The sequence below is a fragment of the Gadus morhua genome, chromosome 20, assembly GCF_902167405.1.
Source record: "Gadus morhua chromosome 20, gadMor3.0, whole genome shotgun sequence".
NCBI lineage: Eukaryota > Metazoa > Chordata > Actinopteri > Gadiformes > Gadidae > Gadus > Gadus morhua.
In genome coordinates, this window is record NC_044067.1 from 3,030,487 (window position 1) to 3,053,098 (window position 22,612).

The following is a 22,612-nucleotide window of genomic DNA, read 5'->3' on the forward strand; positions in this document are numbered from 1 at the left end:
GGTCCAAGGTTTTGGAGGGGAGACCTGTGAGGATGGAATTACAATAGTCCAGACGGGTGGAGATGAAGCAGTGGATGAGTGTTTCAATGACTGAGTCTGAGAGTGAGGGTCGGAGTCTTGCGATGTTTCTCAGATGGAAGAATGCAGATTTTGTGGTGTTGTTGATATGAGGCTGAAATGACAGGGTGGGGTCAAGGATGACACCCAGGTTGCGGACTACGGGGGATGGGGTGATAGGGCAGCCATCCACTTCTGGCAGAAGTGGAAGGATATCCTGACATGTGATATAAGTTCATTGGAGTCCCCCATTGACCTCTTCCAACGTCTGGGGGACCACAACGACTAAGAGAACCTTCTCACCGATCTACTCTTTGCCATCAAACGCTTTGAGTTACTGTCTTATCTTGATCTCAATGGGGAGATGTTTATAGGACCCCCCATCTCCCCTTACAGGTAAAGAAATCCCCAAACATGCATTACCATTAGTCATCTAACCAAGCTGTTGATCGTTCTCATATTAAATGGCTTTATTCGTCATATATAGAGCTGCTTTTTAAAATTTTGAGGAACCTCAACATACAAGTTATGAAAGAATTGACCACAAACAACCAACCTTTAACACTGGAGCCGAATGTTATAAGTGCTTTCTCAATACTCTGTAAACCCAGAAATGCTGTTTCGTGAATGTTTCTAATTATGAATATAGTTTGCATTTGTATGAGATCATGTTTTCAAACCCTTCATCTACAATGTTATTCTACAAACATTTTAAAGCCCTAAGGCAAGGGAAGTTAATTTAGGTAGCACACTTCCAACAGGCCCTTCAGAGTGCTCTACAGAGGAATAGTCTGTTATAATGATAAACTATGTCATTGTCAATGCACTTATCCCTTAGTCTATACTTGAAGTCTTCTGAGAAATGGAGCGCAAGGACCTCCTGAGCAGCTCTGACCTCCTCCGGCTGGAGGACCAACTCAAATCCAAACACTGTCAATCGTTGCTGACAGACATCGGAAAGTTTAAGGACTCACAAGGTAAACAATCTCCTGATTTAAAAGTGAATCATAATGTCCAGTCTTCATTCATGCATTTGAGTGTATTATAATTATAGTATAACAAATAAATCCAATCTAAACATATACTGTATGAAAAATAGCACAAGAGACCGGATTTATCGGCTTCCAACCGAGGCCTCCATGGTATGCCGAACGCCTGGAAAAGTAAAAAAGCTGTTGGAAGACAAAGGAAACAGAGGCCCAATCCCAATGTCCGGACTCATGGACTCACAGACTTTGCTGCGTGTTCTCGCAGAATTATTAAGTCTTTAGGGCTATCCCAAAGTTGAATTCCAAAGGGCGTGAGGGTTTGAGTCCACACTTACCGAGCCCTCTCCATGAGTCTGCATCAGTGCAGACTTCACCTAAGGGAATTACCCACAGTTCAAAGCGTTGTGACGTTTACCACGGAGACCATAGGGAAATCCGGGAATTAGGAAGGTAAAGTACAACAAGACGACGCTACTGTCAATGCGCGTCCAGATGGGAATTTCAGCCTTTTTTCAGTGAGCCGGATCATTTGGATCAGCTCACCAACAAGAGCCGGCTCCTTTGGCTCCCAAGCGGCTCTTCATATTACTAATTATACCTTTTATAATTCAGCCAAATGTAGCCCGTTTTGACTTATGATTAGTATGTGTAGGCCAATAATCACCTTATTCAATACATCCTTTATACTTAAGCATTCAAAAGTAAAAATTAGATTTTCTAATATCAATAAATTGCTGTAGCTGATCACCACCAAATGACCATCGGCCAGAGGCGGAGTGGCCGTCGGGACGATCGGGAGATTCAGGTGGCGAGGTCAGGTGGACCGGCCCGCAATTGTGTAGCGGCCTGCGAAGTCAGTTGGACCGGCCCACAGTTGTGAGCGGCCGAGAGGCGTCTGCAAGCCGGTCCTGAGCATAATTTATTCCCCGTCAAGACGCCGTGAAAATCCCCGAAATAAACAATACATTTCTCGAGAACATCCAACCAATATTTATACCACTTGCCTACTCTCTATGTCTCATTCATGGTTTTTCTTTATATTATTTTTTTTTACTTCATTTAATTCTTCATTATTCAGGCGTTACAGAACTTTCATAGCCATAAATAAATAATACGAATAAAGAAGCGGATGCTGTAGAGGGATGCATCTAACTGCTCAAAGATAACGGATTTATTCCGAAGTCAGGCATTAACGAGTTGTGCAGGTGAATTGACAGAAAAAGCCAGAGCTCCACCATTGACGTTATGTCTAGCCGGGAGCCAATCTGCTAGTCAAATGTGTATGTGCTGGCTGGTATATTTCAGACAAATTAATGACTTAACTGATCTTACTCTTTTAATGCATGGAGAATATGTTAACAGATTTGGAACATGTAGTAGTAGTCTTGTCAACATGTTACACCGGTATTACCGAGTATAAACGGTATAAACTTTGAAACTAGGTCAACCGCCATCTTCTCGTCAACTCGCCTCTCACACTCGGTGATAGCGTCTTATAACGTTCTATATATAATAGTATAATATAATTTTATAGATAATATCATGGCCAAAAGCTCTGTGTGCCTCCGGATGGCTGTAATGCGGGGAGCACTACGGCCATCCGGAGTGCTTTTGTTTACCGGCGTTGCTATGGTTACCCGTCTTGTAAGGAAGTGCGCCAATTCTCGGAGCACCGATTCTCTCCCGCACAGAGCAGAACTGTGGCCTATTTTACAAATTTTGGGTTTCTTAATTATAATTATGTCATTCATTTTTACCGATTTTTTTTTTTATTACTGGAAAAAATATATATATATGTTGTTGGCGGGGGAGAGGGCCGGACCGGGGAGGATTCTCCCGGTGGCTATTAGTGCCCCACTCCGCCCCTGCCATCGGCCCATAGCTCTGCTGTACCAGTGCATGGGCAATTCAAAGACTGGAAATGCCAACAGTTTCGTCAACTTAATGAGGACAAAACCGAGATAATTGTATTTGGTGCTAAAACGGAAAGGCTTAAAGTAACCCAAAACCTTCACTCTCTGTCCCTGAAAATCTCAATCAAAGCCAGAAATCTAGGGGTTATCATAGATTCAGAATTACATTTCGACAGTCACATCAAATCAGTTATGAAATCTGCATATTATCACAACATTATGTGTGTGTGTTACATTGGTCACACACATTGAACAACTTTGTCTCCGTTCCCGTGTAAAACTCGAGAATCCGGAGGGGACAGGCATTGATGAAGGTACGCCCATGCTATTCACAACGAACGAATCCCGAACGTGAATGACAAGAACTGGTTCCCCAAAACAAGAAGAACTGGTTCTTTGATTCATTTTTTTAACATAAAACAAAAATATGGTCAAGTAAATAAAAATATACAAACGAACAGAGTTTCGTCTCCCCGCGACCTTATATCGATTGAGTCTACAACGTTCTCAAAGATTCAGCCAATGAGAGGTAGCAATGGTGTTGCCATGGCACCTGGGTAAACAAATGACAAGGTGGTACCGTCGAATTTGCGCGCTTTCTCTGTCTGACGTATCTTGGGTCATACCATTCAACGTGGGGTCACTCATATATCCCCCTACATTTCCGAAAATAGACTTGACCTCCATCTGTTTATTGGATAAACGCATTTCCCAATCCCAGGAGTCTGCTCCATTCTACGTCAATTCAAGAACAAACAAAGATATACAGTTCGTATTTTTTATTTATGACCATGAAAGTTCTGTAATGCCTGAATAATGAAGAATTAAATGTAAAGTAAAATAAAATTATAAATATAAAACCATGAATGAAATATAGAGAGTAAGCAAGTGGTATAAAAATTGGTGTGACGTTTGGTTATAATATATAGTATATCTTCTCGATTTTCACGGAGGGTAGAGCCCTAGAAGTCGCTTAAATTAAGCTCAGGGGCATCTCGCGGGGAGGGGGGCAGACACCTGTGAGATTCCCTGAAAAATGTCGTAATCTGACGTAACGAACTAATCAAAACGAACAAATCCTTATAGTGAACTGAATTCAAAAAACTAGTTCCCGGAAAATAGTCATTTTGCCCATCCCTAGTGCCAATGTGTGTGTGTGTGTGTGTGTGTGTGTGTGTGTGTGTGTGTGTGTGTGTGTGTGTGTGTGTGTGTGTGTGTGTGTGTGTGTGTGTGTGTGTGTGTGTGTGTGTGTGTGTGTGTGTGTGTGTGTCATATTTATGGTCTTTCTGGTTTCTTCTGGGTAAACAAATCGCAGTCAAACTCCAGATTGAAGAGATCATCCCACGCTTGGCTCAGCATCAGAGATTGTGCGGGAGCGGCGGCCAAAGTTCACAGCAAAAATAAAATGTTTATCAAAGACCTAAGCAGTAGTGGGCCCACATACGTATGGCATCGTATCACTGTGCTGTATCCCAATGCTTTATTTCTCACTGAAATTAATAAGGATTGACTCTATGATGACTTATTAGATTTAACAACCTCTGTATCGCCACATCTTACCAGTAAGGGTAACGCCTCCATAAGGTATGACATGCCTGCCAGTTAAGGAAATATGCTTTTGGTTTCTTATAAACTTTCAGGTGAACAGCAGAAGCTAGACAGTATCACAGCCTACACTGACCAGACGTGTGTCTTCATTGAGATCAATTTAGAAAAAGTGTTTCTGTTGGACGTTGTGGAGGAGGATAATAGGGGAGCCTGAAACTAAAGCGGACGGAACCTTTCGCCATTCAAACACAATCTCACCAGGTAATACAATTAATTAAAGCTGCAAGCAGCATTTTACGGCTGCCAAGCCTAAAGCCGACCTAACGCTGACAGACCATTAAGACCCTGACACAGACCATGAAGAATCTGATTGAGCATTAAGACTGACGTAAACCTTGAAGACCCTGACGAAGACAATTAAGACCGATTTTGTTTGCATACGGTTGATAACGCTGGAATAACCTCAGCTTGGATCTCTTGATGGGCGAACAAAATTTGATGACCGTACGTCTAAAGGCTGAGGAATTATGAGTTTTTCAATTGATTCCCTTAGCGGCACCTATTATCCTATTTTGATGAACTTTAGCCAGGTTAACCTTGACCTATGCTTCTTTAAGTACACCAAGTTTGGTGATAATTGACTCAAGTTAACCTCACCTTGAAGTCACCTAACATTGATTGCTCATTTGGACGTCCAGCCGCCATTTTGTTATAGGTTTTGGGTTTCCTAGGAACATTTGCCCAACATGAGGAGATACAAATGTCTACAGGATTTCATGACTGTAGAAGAAAAAGGTCAGAAAATATGTCTGTCCAAAGTCTGCATTTTCAGTTAATTGTTATAGCCCTCCCTATAGCCTAGTGCCTTTGACTACACCTAGTTTGATGATGATTGGGTTAAATGAACCCTGCCTTTTGCCGTTAAGTTAAATTTGGACGATTTTGAGCCTCTGGCAGCCATGTTGTTTTCTCAGTCGACTTCATTTTACTTGAGCAGTTGGAACATTGGTCCCCAACAGCCACTAAGTTGGTCCCGCTCAAATCAAACATACTGTCTATGAACTGTGTTGATTTTAGCCACAGGCCACGCCCATTTCAATGCCACACCCTAATTTAAAATATGTTGACCTCATCTTGTTCAGAATTTGATTCTGAACAACTTTTGTACTGGACTCAACATCATAGGAGTCCATTTTGATTTTGATATAAGCATTTAAGTATTTTTGTGTTTTAAACCACACCCTTTTTAGAAGTCAATGGCTCCCGGGAGCTTTAATCTTTATTGTACAGACTTCGCTTTATGTCAGATTGAAGACATTGGTCATTGGTTTTTGTCTAATTGAAAAAATGTAGGATCCTTAGGGAAATTAGTGTTTTTAACAAAGTTCAAGATAGTCGTATATCCAAATAAAGTCATGGGTTCTTGAGGCATATTTGTGACCATGAGGATATGCATGTGTGAACAAAGTTTCATGACTCTAGGTCAAAGCGGTTGCGAGATATGTTTGTTCAAAGTTAACACTGTTGCTCTAGCGCCACCCTTGGGCCAATCAGTGTAACATTTAATCGCTGTTAATCTTAAATCAGCCTCTACAGCTGTAGAAAGTTTAATCAAAAGCGTGCGAGCTGTGTAAATCAAACGTAACGGAATAATAAACATAAAAACACCCACAATAACAATAGGTTAAGTAAAGAACTTCATTTCATCCCATACATGGGAAATTATCTTGTTACAGCATCCCATTGAATATAAAAGTTGCAATAATTAAATAAAATAGGCAACCAGGCACAAGGTTGCCTCGCACCTTGTGCCTGCCCCCCTAATAAAACTAACAATTACAATAAGTTGCCTTGCACTTTGTGCTTGGCCCCCCTAACTAGCCTTCAAGTGCAAAGCGAAGCTCAGGCCACCTAAGCTCTGTCCAGTAATCAAGCCTATTGTTCTCACCTGGTGACCTCATTAGATCAGTTACAGTACTTACAGTGTTTTTCCATTCCATTTACTTGCAGATTGAAGATGGCTAGTTGTGCACGTACACCCGGAGTCGGCCAGGAAATGATCGTCATTCAGGGCTACCTCCATAACGTGTTCCCAGTGACGATTTCAGATAAAAAAAATATTTTTTTCAATTGCACCTTGCAGACGTCCCGAGACATATATAGAACAGCCGTCGTGTTTTCAGCAGACAAGCATGAAAGCTTTCAGCAGGCCGCTGACAACCACACGCCCTTGAAGCTAAGCAATGTCAAGAGAAGTACGAGTAAGTTATACAATATGTTGTCGAATGCATGCTTGTTTTATGAATCGGCCAAGTAGAGTGGTGTATTGTTTGAGGGCTATGCATGCAGGGTGCTTTTGTGAAATGATTTAGAGGTGGTGGGCTAGTTAACAGGATATTCAAACAGAATCAAGTATTCTTGAAGTCTAGAGTATTTTATAGCTAATGACACGTGTCATTTACCATCTTTACTCAATCGAAGATCAATTATAACAATTGGAGAGTTTGGCACACAAAACATTGTGTGCTCATTAATTATGCTTTCAGTCCATTGTTTCCGTAAAGGGGACATATTATCAGGGGTGCAAACTCATCAGGGATGAAAAAGGTGACAAGGACCCAAACCCCGTCGCGGAATATATATATATATATATATATATATATATATATATATATATATATATATATATATATATATATATATATATATATATATATATATATATACACACACAATATATATATATATGTGTGGTGGTGCCTTACCCTCATTTGTTTACCCTCGCGTTGCCATGGCAACGCGATTGCACTCTCATTGGCTGAATCGATGAGAACGTTTTAGATAATATAAGGTCGCGGGGAGACGAAGCTCTGTTCGTTTGTATATTTTATTTACGTGACCATATTTTTGTTATGTTTGTTTTGGGAATCAGTTCTCGTCGTTCACCTTCGGGATGTTTACGTAGCTGCCGCGGCGATCGACATCCGGCCTACCATGAGGGTACTGTCGGCGGTGGAAACGCTCGGTGGAAACGAGGCATTTAAAGGCTCCGCTGGGCTCACGCTTGGCCGTTTCAGATGGTAGGCGACTTTCCGCTCGCGCTGTCGGTTGGCCGCGCAGCTTCACTAGCGCGCGCATGCGTCCGACGAGCACGGAAGCGACAGTTCCACGGGAGTGCGCCCACTTGTCGTGCCGCCTGACAGAATGCTGCGCCTTCTCTCTGTCCGCTCGCCTCTCCATTGAGAATGTATTAGCAGGCGCTACAAGGACTCCATGGCTGGCCATCAGACCCCCCCCCCCCCCCCCCAAATGTTTCCTCAACGGATCTCCACGAATCACACAAGTGGTCAATTTTTTCTTCAAAACGGCGAATTTCGCCGAAAGGTGACTAGTTTGCATGCCTGATTATGAAAACGACACTTTTCCTGGGATTCGGGATGTTGTTTTGGGTCTCTGGTGCTCCTACACACATTTTTTGAGTGAGATATGCATTTCTGAAAGTACCCCGAGCGAGTACATTTCGGCGCCCCCCACTACGTAGGAAGGGGGCACATTTGAATATTACCTGCCACTTCTCCACCCCCTCCAATCAGAGCATAGCTAAGATTTTGTGGACCAGTGGACGAGCAGCTCCGGCGGGGGGAGCTCGGCAGAAGCCTGGCAGCTCTGCTCCGGGAGTACAATCCCTTTCGTTGCCGGACTGCCGCCGAGCTCCCCCCGCCGGAGCTGCCGGACTGCTGCCGAAGCTTCGGTGCCAGTGTGAATTTATTATATAAATACCTATATATTATTATATTAGATAGATATAGAGCTCAACGAGTCCGCAAACAGCAACAATCCCTTCTCCTCCATGCTGTGGTTCAGCCTGACAGCTCATTGGTCAATGGGCAGCAGCTCATTTGCATCAAAGCTGCAGACACCAGAAACAGAGCATTCTGAAGGGACTGCAACAGAGGGGAATAGCGGTAGGCGATATTTTTTTTCAAAAAGCTATTTCCAGCGAACAGCTTCAAAAACGTGTTTTCTGGAACTCGTATACTATGTTTACTTGTTGGGAAAACACCATAATATGTCTCCGTTAAATAACGCTGAGTGCCTTAAAGGATTTCTGGGTGATTACACATTTAGTGGCAAAATAAACCTATATGTTCTATTTTTAAAAGATTCATGACTGATAAATATCAAGAGCGAGGCTTAATATGTTTCAGTGCACCTTTTCAATCATAGGTTTGTGTATCAATTAAAATTATAAATGTCTGAATGATTTTCAATTTCTATTGGTCTCTTTTGTGAAATGATTTAGAGGTATACTGGTGTTGTTAGTATAACTGTTGGTTTGCATGGAAATGTATTGTAATTGTGCGGTTTTCTTTTCTGTTGTACAGGTAATGGAGGAGCTTTCTACGTTATAAATTTTCAGTCCAAGCTGAGGCTGTTGAATTCCATTGACTTTGACTATAATAAGGAACCCACATTTACTGTAAAGCAGGTGTTTGCCCTCAAACCTAAACAGAAAGTAAGTGGTTCAATACTTGAAAGGAAACGAGGACTAACTTGTAAGCCGGGTATGAATCTTCCATATTAGGGATGAGTAGATAAGAATGTGGTGTCTTTTTCCTGTATTGTAGGTTGGAAAGATCGAGGCGAAGGTTGTGTGGCTGGAGAACTCCAGTAAAATGGTCAAGGTCCATGGCAAAATGCTGCAGCTCAAGGATTGCCATGTTGCTGACCACACGAGCAAGATTAAGCTGCAACTCTGGGGTGGACTTATTGGCCAAGTGAAGCAGGACGAGTCCTACGTCTTGAAGGACCTGTCGGTCCGTGGAAATGGAGAGTTGTATCTGACGTCTACAAAGAACACCACCATCCGGATCTCAGGAGGAGAAGCAGGAGAGGAGCAGGTGGTGAAGCAGGAGGAGGAGGAGGAGCAGGTGCTGAAGCAGGAGGAGGAGGAGGAGGAAAAGGAGGAGGAGGTGCTGAAGGAGCTGAAGCAGGAGGAGGAGGAGGAGCAGGAGGTGAAGCAGGTGCTGAAGCCGGAGGAGGAGGAGGAGCAGGACTTGGTGCAGGAGTTGAAGCAGGAGATGATCACCACGGTGCGGGGACCAGTCTGTGGCATCCAACTAGCTGCCCAACGGCAGTGCAGCCATTGCCACAAAGGGCAGCTGGCCTTCAACCTAACGGACATAAACCATCGCTGCGAGGCCTGTGGCTTCTATCAGAAGGTCGGGTCATATGTAAAGGCTGCCACCGGGAAAGTCATGGTCAATAAGGGGGATGTGAAACTCTCGTTGAAATTGACCTCGACTGTCCTGATGACATACCTGAGTCAAAACAACCTCCAGGAGCTGCTTGCAGATGTGCAGTTGGTGGAGGGGCACTTTTTGGAAGTGGGGTTGTTTGTTATCCAATACAATGCCAACAATGAGGTTGTCGTTGTCACAACAGGGGATGTTTGAATGCAGGATGGTCGTAATTAATAGCATGTTGAGAAGTCGTATCATAATAATTCGGTGTAATTTTAATGGCACAGAAGATATTGTTATTAATGAAATCCCCATTTAAAGTATGAAACATATTTCTTGCATGGCTGAGTGGATTTGTGGGATGTAAATAAGCTACAAGTCAACGAGATGTGGTCTTTCTTAACTGGTTGTAATTGGGTATTATTTGACTTTTAGTCCTGTATATGACGTGTCAAATGTTTTATTTTTATTTCTCTTTCTTTCTGTTTTTCTTCTTTTTTTTTAATGGAAGGCAAACATAACTTGTTCATGGAAATATTTTTGCAATTCCATCCAAAAGTCTTGAATGTTGAAGTTAAAGTCATTGTTGGGAATTTTTATGATGTATGGAGGTTTCTTAATATATATTTAAATAAAAGCATTCAAATCGACACAATTGAATCCTATATATATGCATAAATATTTAATATTTATGCATATAAGTGCATCGGCTTGCCTTGTGCAAATGTTTTTTTATTGATAACAACATTGGCATATACTGATCAAAACAGGACGATACAAAAAAAAAGCCTATAGTGCAATTAAACGATGAACAAACAAACATACTGCCTTGAACATGGCAGTCAGGCTACTGCTTCTTTGTTTTGAGCCAAAGAAAAAAAAAAAATATTATTTTTGTATTTCTTTAAAAGTAATAATTAAAAATCGCGCGTTAAAAAAATTAACACCGTTAAAATTGGTTTGCGTTAAGGCCGTTAATAACGTGTTTAACTGACAGCACTAGTTTATACCATCAATGGTTTAATAGATGAGGATACCTTTTCGGATTTTTTTCAGATTTGACAGAACGAGGAGCAGTCCGATTTGGGTTGACGGTTCGGCCGCTCGCTTTGCCCCCATACACTGTGTTAAAAAATTATGCCCCCCTGTAAATCTTTTCAAAGTAGATCTAAAGCGCTCAACGTAGTGTGTGTGTGTGTGTGTGTGTGTGTGTGTGTGTGTGTGTGTGTGTGTGTGTGTGTGTGTGTGTGTGTGTGTCAAAGAATTGTTCTTTGTATTGAGCTTGTTACGTATTTTAAGAATCTAAGCTACCCACACATAGACCCAATGAAGCACGACCAAACATATAAGCCGTAAATACTATACATAGCCACTAGGGGAGCAAGACCTTATTGAAAGCGGCTCCACCACAGAAGGCATCACCTGAAGAAGCCGAAGCCACCACGCCCACTTGACGGTCCCTTACTTGTGCACACTACCAGAAGGGGCCAGAGATTTTCAGCGACACCCGCGAGGGGACATGGGCCTTTGCCCATGTCCCGTAGTAGCCAGAGTTATTATCTCTCACTCGTGTTAGATACAATTCCCTCCGTATAGCTTCACTTACCATGCCGAAACATGCCGACGACTTTATAATAAATGAAGTGAGTTAAAGCAACCCGGGATTGGACAACTTTCTTCGAGAATACTCAACAAAGATGGTGACCACCGACGTTTGGAAGAAAGTCCCTAGAATCCCGGCGGGCGCGACACTAAAACAACTTCAACAGGCCACACACGTCTGAGGTAAGTATAAATCATTGTTTTAAAGATTAAATCTGAAATAGGATTGGTTATAAGAACACTTAGGTGTAAGTTTGTTTTAGCCACCAAAGATGCTGCTGCAGAGGCCTAGCATAACAGCACGTGCAGATCAACGGTTGCAGGGAACTCTGAAAACCCAACCTCCCCCCTTCATAACACTTGAGTTGTTTTGAGTACTCGTCGTTAACTATCATTCTTGGTAGGCTACTGGTTGAGAGGTGAAGCCCTCCATTATCGGTCTCTGTATAGATCGGGCCAAAATAGTATATTAACAAGAGTTATCTTTAACTTCTCCGCTGAGGCCGGCACGGTCTGCGTCCACCATAGCGGACGTTCGGAGTGTATACTATCTTATCTGCCGATCCGCTAAATGCCACCCAAGACTGCATGCTTCATTTTACATTCAAGTCTATAGGTATTTTGTTATTAAAGACGATGAATTATTAAGGTAAAATACCCCCTGACCCCCTAGACACGTGAAGTCTCCCCCCCCCCCCCCCCCCACCCCACCCTCTCTCTCTCCCTCTTCTACCCCCCCCCCCCCTCTCCCCATCCCTTTGTTTACCTGGGCACTCCTGGCTGTTTGATAAGGCAATGGTAGCCTGCACAAAGGGACCCCCGGTGTGTTATGTCTGTCTGTCTCTGTCTCTGTCTGTCTCTGTCTCTGTGTCTGTCTGTACCTCAGGTAATACGTGGGAGAAGTAGTACCTGTGTTTTTTGTTTTATATGATGAATGTCTCGAAGTTAAGCCGAGACCATCATAAGGTAAATAGTGAAAGCGCCGAAGTTAAGCCGGGCCACTATAAGGTTTATTTATTACCGGCCACAAACTTCCAAACTCTTTACGGTGGGGGGAGGAAAGGTCAGGTTTTTAACGTTAATCTAGCTTAGTTGCATATTAAAACGGAGGCTTGGCCAAGGAGTTCAAATTGGATTGATTCCTCCCGGTTCATTTCAAATCTAATGTGCAATTTTGATTAGTATACAACGCAGCCGTAGAGTGTAACCACGTGGTGTTAAAGAGACGGCGCGTCTTCGTGACGTGGGTTTCCTTTGTCCAGACGTCCGCCATCTTGGGTCTTGCAGAGACCAAGAGCAGCGGGGAGCCTAACTACAGTGTTACATTCTCTCCCACCCTCCCTCTCTCTCCTCCCCCCCCCTCTCTCTCCCCCTCCACCCCCCCCCTCTCCCTCCCCCCCTCTCCACCCCCCCCCCCCTCTCCCTAGAAGATCCTATCGTGAAACCCCCCCACTCCCTTTGTCCCAGTCTTCACAGGTCAGTAGTCAGACCCCCCCCCCCATCCCCCTGTCCACAGGTCCAGTCGTCAGATCCCCCCCCTCCCCACCCTTTGTCCCTGCAAACATTCTCTTCCCCTACCCTTCCTTATTCATATTGCTTAAAGAAGATCGGGAACGGTGGGACGGGGGCTTCGATTTAACTAACAATAGAGTGGTTGGGTTGAGGTTCTTGGTTGGGTTGAGGGGGCAGGGGGAAGTTCTTTCTTCCCCTTGCCCCCTCCCACCCTCACACCTAGCCATGTGTTGGAGGCAGGATGTAAATTTAGTGTTTGTATATTTGAGGGTCTGTGTGTCTAGGTGCTGAAATACAGAGAGCCACTCCCTAGTTGATATCGGCAAAACACGCAAATGTTTGTGTGGGTTGTAATCAATGTTTTTTGATTCACCAACATTAATAGTTTAAACGATCTGTAAATGTTCACATTTGTACTAAATTTGTTCTTCCTCTTCAGGCCTTTGCAACCCAAGCAGTGATGGATGCCCGGCATTCATGGTTTTAACCGGTGCCCAAGGCGGGAGTTAGCTCAACTGCTGTAGTTCAATTACAATAACATTTGTTTCATCCGATAACTTCTGAATTTTTCTTTTAGGTTCAGTTTTTGTTTTGTTTATAGAATATCACCATATATTTGATACCCAGATGTGCATAATTGTTGTAGGTTTGGATGACTCTTTGTTCTGCCTAGTTTAGACGGTTTTGATTGACCTAGCTCAAGATTCACCGGGTGTCAGACGTAGGATTGTGGCACTTCCTGGGAGCCTCCTCCAAGCCACACGTTAATCGACTAATCGTTCCTGCAGTGTTCTGAGGTGGTAACGATGGGGCTCATGGGGAGGCCCCGGGAGAGTTGTCATTCGCGGGCTCACACGGGGAGAAATCGGGTAGGTCGGTAAGTCAGAAGGTTGAATTAATGTATCGATTTGATGTTGACCAACAAAAAACTAGATAATTATAATAATAAATACTGTTCATGTAATGGTATAGTTAGGTCTGGGACTGTTTTGGAAATAGTAATGAACGTGTCCGGGACATGTGTAGCTATAAAATAAGTAAAGATAAAACTGAGTTTTACTTTACTTCACTTTGCTAAGACATATTCACGTTTGATGTGGTATGCAGAAAGTGGCGCAATAGGATATTGTGCAGAGAATAAGGCGTATTCACGTTTGATGTGGTATGCAATGTACATAGGAGTGAATCAAAGTGTGGACAACATCAAATGAGAGCAATAGGTAGAATAAATGAAGATAAGGTCATCCAATATACATAGTTAGTGTAGGACAATCGGGTAGTATGATGAAGGTAACTGTTATTATGAGACACGGTTAACACAGAAGTGATATTGAACATGCAAATTTTAACATTGTTAATTCCCTTTTACATCTTTTTGGTTATAGCAACTTGGTTGAACTACGGTGTTGTTAACTTTGGTTGTCATTTAATGCGCATGGCTGAAGCAATGCGCAAGGAGGGATGTAGTGTGAAATTAAATCAAAGTAGATACTGTAAAACAATTAAAATTAGAATTCATGGAAATATGTTTTTGAACAACTAACTGCTGAACATGAGTTTGTATTTCTGCAATAGAAACAAAAGTTCCAGAACCAGATGCAGACACACCCGGAGCCTACAAACTACCACCGCCGAGCAAGGACTAACAGTCACATGAGGAGATCAAATAACAGCAGGATTTGAATCGGTTCTGTTTTGGTTGTCCACCATTAGAAACAAATTTTAAAACAACCATATCAGACTATGTTTGTTCTGAATCGCTGCATACAGTTGATCTTTGAGACGGTTGTTTTACAGGCCACCTGTTACTGACACGACGACGACGGAGAACCTGTTTGGAGGCTCCCATGATGTAGGAGTAACCTCTCTGAGTTGAGCCCTTGACAAGGAGGGACGAGTCTTGGGTTCATGAATTGCAGGCCCAACGGCGACAGAAGAAACAATGGCTACGATAATAACAACGCCCAAAACCACCCACATGCAACAGCGAACCAATGCACGAAGATCACCTGAACCACCCGAATCCATGCTAGGCTATCAATAATCTTGAATTTTTAAAAAATTGTATTATGACTACCAATTTTTACTTTACTTTTGCACATGATGAAAATTGTATGACCTTGTAGCACATGACCAAGAGTATTAGCTCAGGATTTCTATTGATAGTTTTGTTTGTGTGCTGTTTGGCCATGTGATTGTATGATAACAAGATTCATGTTCATTGTTGTATTGTTAAATAATGACCTGTATTTCCAATGAGACCCACAAGGTGAATGCCGTCTCAGTATTATGGGGACGCGTAGTGGTTTTTCTCTATTCGATAGAGTTGTTTCCACTCCGGTTGATGGTGTTGATGATTGATCCTAATTTGACTATGTTTTCGGTGTGGTAAATGGTGTTTTTGATTTAAAATATTATTGTATGGTCATCTAAGATGACCAAGGAGGGATTGTTACGTATTTTAAGAATCTAAGCTACCCACACATAGACCCAATGAAGCACGACCAAACATATAAGCCGTAAATACTATACATAGCCACTAGGGGAGCAAGACCTTATTGAAAGCGGCTCCACCACAGAAGGCATCACCTGAAGAAGCCGAAGCCACCACGCCCACTAGGCCACGCCCACTTGACGGTCCCTTACCTGTGCACACTACCAGAAGGGGCCAGAGATTTTCAGCGACACCCGCGAGGGGACATGGGCCTTTGCCCATGTCCCGTAGTAGCCAGAGTTATTATCTCTCACTCGTGTTAGATACAATTCCCTCCGTATAGCTTCACTTACCATGCCGACGACTTTATAATAAATGAAGTGAGTTAAAGCAACCCGGGATTGGACAACTTTCTTCGAGAATACTCAACAAGCTCTACTGTACACTTCCTGGAAATGGAGTCACGCCGTTTTTCATAGCAGAGCAGCTGCTAAGAAGTTAATCAGCACTCTCTCACATTGGCCCTCACCCTGAGACATGCCTAGGCCTATATCTCCTATCACAACAATTACAAAACAGTCCCCCAGTGACCTCTTCCACCGTCTGGGAGACCAAAACGACTCAGAGAATCTACTCACCGATCCTCTCTTAACTGTCGATCGCTCTAGTCTGAGTTACTGTCTGATTCTGATCGCAATAGTGAGATAAAAAACCTCATCTCCCCTTGAAGGTAAAGAAATCCCGCAACATGCATTTACATTAGTCATCTAACTAAGCTGTAGATCGTTCTCATTTTAAATGTCTGCATTCGTCATGTAGAAAGCTGCTTTATAAAATCTCGAGGAGCCTAAACATACAAGATATGAAAGAATTGACCACAAACAACCAACAAACCAACATCTCTGAATTTTTGCCGTTACCAGTGCAATGTTTCCTCATGTATAAGAAATAGGACGAGTAGATGGTTTCTAGGAGTTACTCTTTTTAAATGTGTCTCTTCGCCATGCATGTACAGGATCAACAGATTTTCTCTTGACCGACTCGCTCAATGGGCTGCCTGCCTGTCACACTAAATACCCATAGCGCCATCTGTTGATGGATGATAAGTATAGTCGAGCTATAGACATTCCATTCTGACTATGTTACTTCAACAAGATACATTTTCAAGCTCTCCATAAAACATTACCAAACATATCATTACATTTAACTTAAATTCTCTTAGACTTCTCTTATATTTCCCTGTTCTAACACCTTATGATAAAAGCAAAATATTTATTTCACTTATCAAAGTTACAAAACATCACAAAAACAGGTGATTCTTCAGTGTGTCTGTCTGAACATAGTCTGATCTGCTCCCCCTGCATGAGCTCCAGACCATGCTCCTGAATCCAAAGCAACGCAGTTCCTCCTAAACACTTGTCCATCATCAGATTGTACTGTGAAGGATCTAGCTGCCCTTGTATTTGAACTGGGTGCTTTCCTTGTACTGAAATGGCATCCACAGCCTCGCCACTTGACAGGCTGCTCCATGTGTGCTGTCTCGGACGCCTCATGCTGCTTTGCCAACTCCCCAGCCTGGCACATTCCCCCTGTATTACCCAACGTGAGTGCCACGCACCGTAACAGCTTTTGCTTTATTTTCGTTGGTCCCAAAACCAATCTGGTCATTGGTTTTATCAGTTAATTGATCGCCCGATCTGGGTACAATTTGAAGAGGTTGCATTTTTAGTTAATTGTTTTACCGCTCCCTAGCCCGATATGGATACAATTTGGAGAGGTTCCTCTTGACCCATGTGCCTTTGAAGTTTGATGATGGTTGGGTTAAGTTAACCCCGCCTTTTGGCGTTAAGTTAAATTTGGACGATTTTAAGCCTCTGGCGGCCATATTGTTTTGTCAATTGACTCATTTACTTGAGCAGTTGGAACGTTGATCCCCAACAGTCACTAAGTTGGTCCCACTCAAATCAAACATACCGTCTATGAACTGTGTTGATTTTGGTCATAGGCCACGCCTATTTCGATGCAACGTCATAATTGAAAACATGTTGACTTCATCTTGTTCAGAATTTGATTCTGAACAACTTTTGTATTGGACTCAAGATCATAAGAGTCCATTTTGTTGTTGATATAAGCATTGATATAAGTGCTTTAATCTTTATTATAGACTTCGCTTTAAGTCAGATTGAAGACATTGCTCCAGAGATGATGTGTGGCAAAGCTTTTGTCTGAGTGAAAGATAGTCGTAAATCTAAATAAAGTCATAGGTTCTTGAGGCATATTTGTTCACCGTGAGGATATGCATGTCTGAACAAAGTTTCATGACTCTAAGTCAAAGCAGTTAGGAGATATGTTTGTTCAAAGTTTTCATTTTGGACTGTTGCTCTAGTGCAACCTTTGGACCAATCAGTGTAATATTTATTCTCTGTTAATCTTGAGTCAGCCTCTACAGCTGTAGAAAGTTTCATCAAAAGCGTGCTAGTGGTTTAGGCTGTGTAAGTCAAACGTAGGAATGACTTACAGCGGAATAATAAACATAAAATCACCCACAATAACAGTAGGTTAAGATAAGATAAGAACTTTATTTTATTCCATGCATGGGGAATTAACTTGTTACAGCAGCCCATGGAATATAAAGATGCAACAACAAAATAAAATAGACAACCAGACACAAGATTGCCTCGGACCTTGTGCCTGGCCCCCTAATAAATCTAACAATTATAATAAGTTGCCTTGCACTTTCTGCTGGGCCCCCCTAACTAGCATTTAAATGCAAAATGAAGATCAGGCAGCCTTAGCTCTGTCCAGTAATCAAGCCTTATGTTCTCACCTGGTGACCTCATTAGATCACAGATACACTACTTACAGTGTTTTTCCATGCCATTCACTTGCAGATTGAAGATGGCTAGTTCTGCACCAAAACGCGCCAGAGTCTGCGAGGAAGAGAGCGTCGTACAGGGCTACCTCCATAGCGTGTTGCCCGTGAAGAATTCAAAATATTTTGAATGCATCTTGCAGATGTCCCGAGACGAATATAGAAGAGCCGTCGTGTAAGCAGGGAAGCATGGACGCTTTGAGCAGGCAGCGGCCAAACACACGCCCTTGAAGCTAGGCAATGTCGAGAAAAGGCAGAGTAAGTTATACATATGTTGTCGAATGCATGCTTGTTTGATTCATCGGCCAAGTAAAGTGGTGTATTGTTTGAGGGCTAGTGTGCATCGGTGCTTGTGAAATGATTTAGAGGTGGTGGGCCGGGCTGTTGGTGCTAGTTAACAGGATATTCAAACAGAATTAAGTATTCTTGAAGTGTAGAGTACTTTATAGCTAATGACACTTCATTTACAATCTTTACGCAATCAAAGATAATTTATAACATATTTGAAGATTATTGCACATGAAAAATTATGTGCACATTAATTATGCTCTCAGTCCATTGTTTCCTTAAATAACACTGAGAGCCTTAAAAGATTTTGTGGTGATTACACATTTAGTGGCAAAGTAACCTATTTGTTCTATTTTGAAATGATTCATGGCTGATAAATATCAAGAGCGAGGCTTAATATGTTTTAGTGCACCTTTTCAATCGTCAATCGTCAATCATGGTTTGTATCAATTCAAATAATAAATGTCTGGTCTATTGGTCTCTTGTTTTAAATGATTTAGAGCTGGTGGGCGGGGGGGGTGTTGGCAGTATAACTGTTGGTATGCATGGACATGTATTGTAATTGTGCGCTTATCTCTTCGGTTGTACAGTGCATGATGGGGCTGACTTTGAAATCCATATAAATCTTACGTCTACGCTGGAGGAGTTGGTGTCCCTTGACTTTGGCTACAGGGAACCCAGTGATCGCACATTCACTGTAGCGCAGGTGGCTGGCCTCCAAAAAAAACAGAAAGTAAGTGGTTCAATACTTGATAGGAAACAAGGACCAACTTGTATGAATCTTCCATATTCAATATGAGGGTTGAGTAGATGTGGTGTCTTTTTTCCTGTATTGTAGGTTGGAAAGATCGAGGCGAAGGTCGTGTGGCTGCAGGCCGGCAGTAAAATGGTCAATGTCTATGGCAATCTGCGGGAGGTCAAGGATTGCCATGTTGCTGACCACACCGGGAAGATTAGGCTGTCCCTCTGGGGGGGGGCTTATTGGGAAAGTGGTGCATGGCGTGTCCTATGTCCTGACGGACCTCTCGGTCCGTGAATGGGGAGGGTTGTTTCTGACGTCTACGAAGACCACCGCCATCCGGGTCTCAGAGGAGGAGGTCCTGGTTCCAGAATCAGTTGCGAGGCAGCAACTGGAGGTGGAGCAGCAGGAGGAGGTGGAGCAGCAGGAGGAGGAGGAGGTGGAGCAAGAGGAGGAGGTGGAGCAGCAAGAGGAGGAGGAGGTGGAGCAGGAGGGGATCACCACGGTGCGGGGACAAGTCTGTGGAGTCAAACTAGCTTACCAACGGCAGTGCAGCAGCTGCCACGAAGGGCAGCTGGCCTTCAACCTAAAGGCCAAAAACAATCGCTGCGAGGCCTGTGGCTTTTGTCAGAGGGTCGGGTCATATGTAAAGGCTGCCACCGGGACAGTCTGGCTCAATATGACACTCACGTTGAAATTGACCTCGACTGTCCTGATGACATGCCTGAGTCAAAACGACCTCCAGGAGCTGCTTTCAGATGTGCAGTTGGTGGAGGAGCACTTAATGGAAGTGGGGGTGTTTGTTATCCAATACAATGCCAACAATGAGGTTGTCGTTGTCACAACAGGGAATGTTTGAATGTAGGGTAGTCGTAATTAATAGCATATTAAGAAGTTGTATCATAATAATTCAGTGTCATTTTAATGGCACAGAAGATATTTTTTATCAATGAAATCCCCATTTAAAATATGAAAACATATTTCTTGCATAGCTGAGTGGATTTGTGGGATGTATATAAGCTACATGTCAACGAGATTTGGTCTTTCTTAACTGGTTGTAATTGGGTATTATTTTACTTTTAGTCAAGTATATCAGCGGTCCCCAACCACCGGGCAGCGGACCGGTGCCGGGCCGCGGGACATTCCTAACCGGGCCGTAGCTTAACGAGGCTACGACATGACTAGAAAAATCATGCAAAATGCATGAACACTTAATAAACTCAATTTACTTCGCAATACTGTCACTCTTTTACATGCCATAAGTCTATATGCTGTTGTTAGATTGCATATAACATGTTAGAATTTTTGGCAACCTCTACCACTTTCTGTTTACACCATCAATGGTTTCATAGATGAGCATACCTTTTCGGGGTGTTGTTGAGGGTGGAAGAAAATACAAATCAATGCAATACAACAATACAAATTCAAAAAAATGAAATCCCTCACCTCGGTAGCTAGCTCAGCTTCCCCTTTGCTGGACCCTGAATCTGCCCGTGTTGACTGCAGAGCTACATCTGCATGAAAATGAGAAGTGACAAATAATTCTAATTTAGCAGGCCAATACATTAATTTTTTTTTTTTTACCCTTTAGGAGGAACAGTAACCCTTTAAATACAAAGAAAATAACTAAATGAAAGACAAAGAATTAAAATACATTTAATGGAAGGGCTAATATTAATGAGTTTAGGAGGTTAAGTCATTATTATATTGCTAAACATGCCCGCTAGTGCACCTGTCATATCTATGCTGCTGTGACCTGTTCCTTTTCGACATTTTCGTATTTTTCTGTGACTTCAGAGGGAGGTAAACAGGAAGTAAGTGACCTGGCCGTGTCAGGCTGATCAGATTTGACAGAACGCGGAGCAGTCCGATTTGGGTTGACGGTTCGGACGGTTGTTTCCAATGTTAAGATTCCGAGAAAACGATGTGCAATGTCCCTTTCCACTTCGCATCCGCTCCATGTGTGTCGTCGTCGGACGCCTCATGCCGCTCTGCTAGCTCACCAGCCTCCCTGTATTATCCAACGTGAGTGCAACTTACCTGAACAGCTTGCTTAATCTTCTTGTTGTTGGTTCCAAAAACGATCTGGTCACAAATCAATGAATCCCCAAGTTCATTGAAATTGCACAACTTAATGTTTAGCTTGAGGTCTCGGAGAGGTACCATTTTGAATATTTATCTTCGCAATATGTACTGGTTGAGCTGAATTAGTGAAGGGTCGGTCGCGAACGAGCCGGTTCAAGGAGCCGGCTCTTATTTTTGGGAAAACTTTTGAGGCAGAATGATATGAAGTGTCCGCTCTACGGGTGCTCCGTGCATGCTATGCGTGTGTGCTGTGACTGACTGTCAGTCAGGTTCATGCATGCAACAAAATGAAGTGTGGATAGACAACGATCATACCATTAAGCAAGCAGCGAGGGGCGGGGATGCGCGTTGCGCTCATATGCAATGAAAACAATCGTTACCGCAATTTATCGATATTAGAAAAAGTATTCTTTACTGTTGAATACTAATAGGCTAGGATTATGTATTATAAAATGTAAGTGATGTATAGGCCCTACACATTTGGCTAAATTATAAAAGGTATAAGTGGTAATATGAAGAGCCGTTTGGGAGCTCTTGTTGGTGAGCTGATCCAAATGATCCGGCACCCTGAAGAGAGCCAAAATACCCATCAATAAACTGAATTGAAACGCGTGGGTCGGTGCCCAACGCGGGATAAACGAAAATTATACTAATGGCACCGTGAGCCGTGGTAAAGTCAATGCCATTGTCTCTCCGGCCGGGCCGGTCTTGTCCCTGGAGAGGGAGGTCGCTCCCGTCTGGAGAGCTGTGCCGGCGGGGCGTTCCTCGTCGGCTAACGTCCGTATGTGCGGGCTCCCTCGGGAACGATGGGGAGAGGCCCGCTAGATCCACTTGTCGACCCGTCCATATCGGGTCCTGGAGGTTCACTCGTGCTCCCAGTTCTCCTGCCTAAGAAAACGAGCCAAAGCCTTTTAAAGGGTACCTAGTGGTCTTCCTCGTTCTCCGCCGCAGATGTTCTCTTTTGCGCCGATTAGGGTGACGCAATGGACGTTCTCTGGCTCCGACTGGTGGATATCGGCGGTATACGCCATTCACCGCCTCTCCCCTGGGCCACCTGGCCCGAGGGGTTGAGACCGGGTTGCCAAAGTGTGTGTGTGTGTGCGTGTGCATCATATTTTAATTGCTTCATGGTCTTTCTGGTTCCTTCTGGGTAAACAAATACTTCTCTGAGACCGGACGCGTGTCACTTTAGAAAAATGTTTGTGGAGGATGATAATAGGAGAGCCTGAACTAAAGCGGATGGCTCCTTTCGCTGTTCAAACACAATCTCAATAGGTAATAATAATACAATAAATAATTAATTGCATTAATTTAGCGCTTTTCAAAGTAG

The 22,612-nt window shown here is 43.1% G+C and overlaps 1 protein-coding gene across 1 annotated transcript; it reads left to right on the forward strand.

Moving 5' to 3' along the window:
• The first annotated feature begins 18,343 nt into the window (after positions 1–18,343).
• LOC115533429 (uncharacterized) lies at positions 18,344–20,387 on the forward strand. Its single transcript, XM_030343963.1, has 2 exons — positions 18,344–18,428; positions 19,049–20,387. The coding sequence occupies exon 2, from the start codon at positions 19,352–19,354 to the stop codon at positions 20,054–20,056; it is 705 nt and encodes a 234-aa protein (XP_030199823.1). The 5' UTR covers positions 18,344–18,428; positions 19,049–19,351; the 3' UTR covers positions 20,057–20,387.
• Positions 20,388–22,612: the final 2,225 nt, after the last annotated feature.

Excerpts from the sequence above, each read along its gene's own strand:
- LOC115533429 (XM_030343963.1), top strand. The coding sequence starts at position 19,352 with ATGTCTATGGCAATCTGCGGGAGGTCAAGGATTGCCATGTTGCTGACC.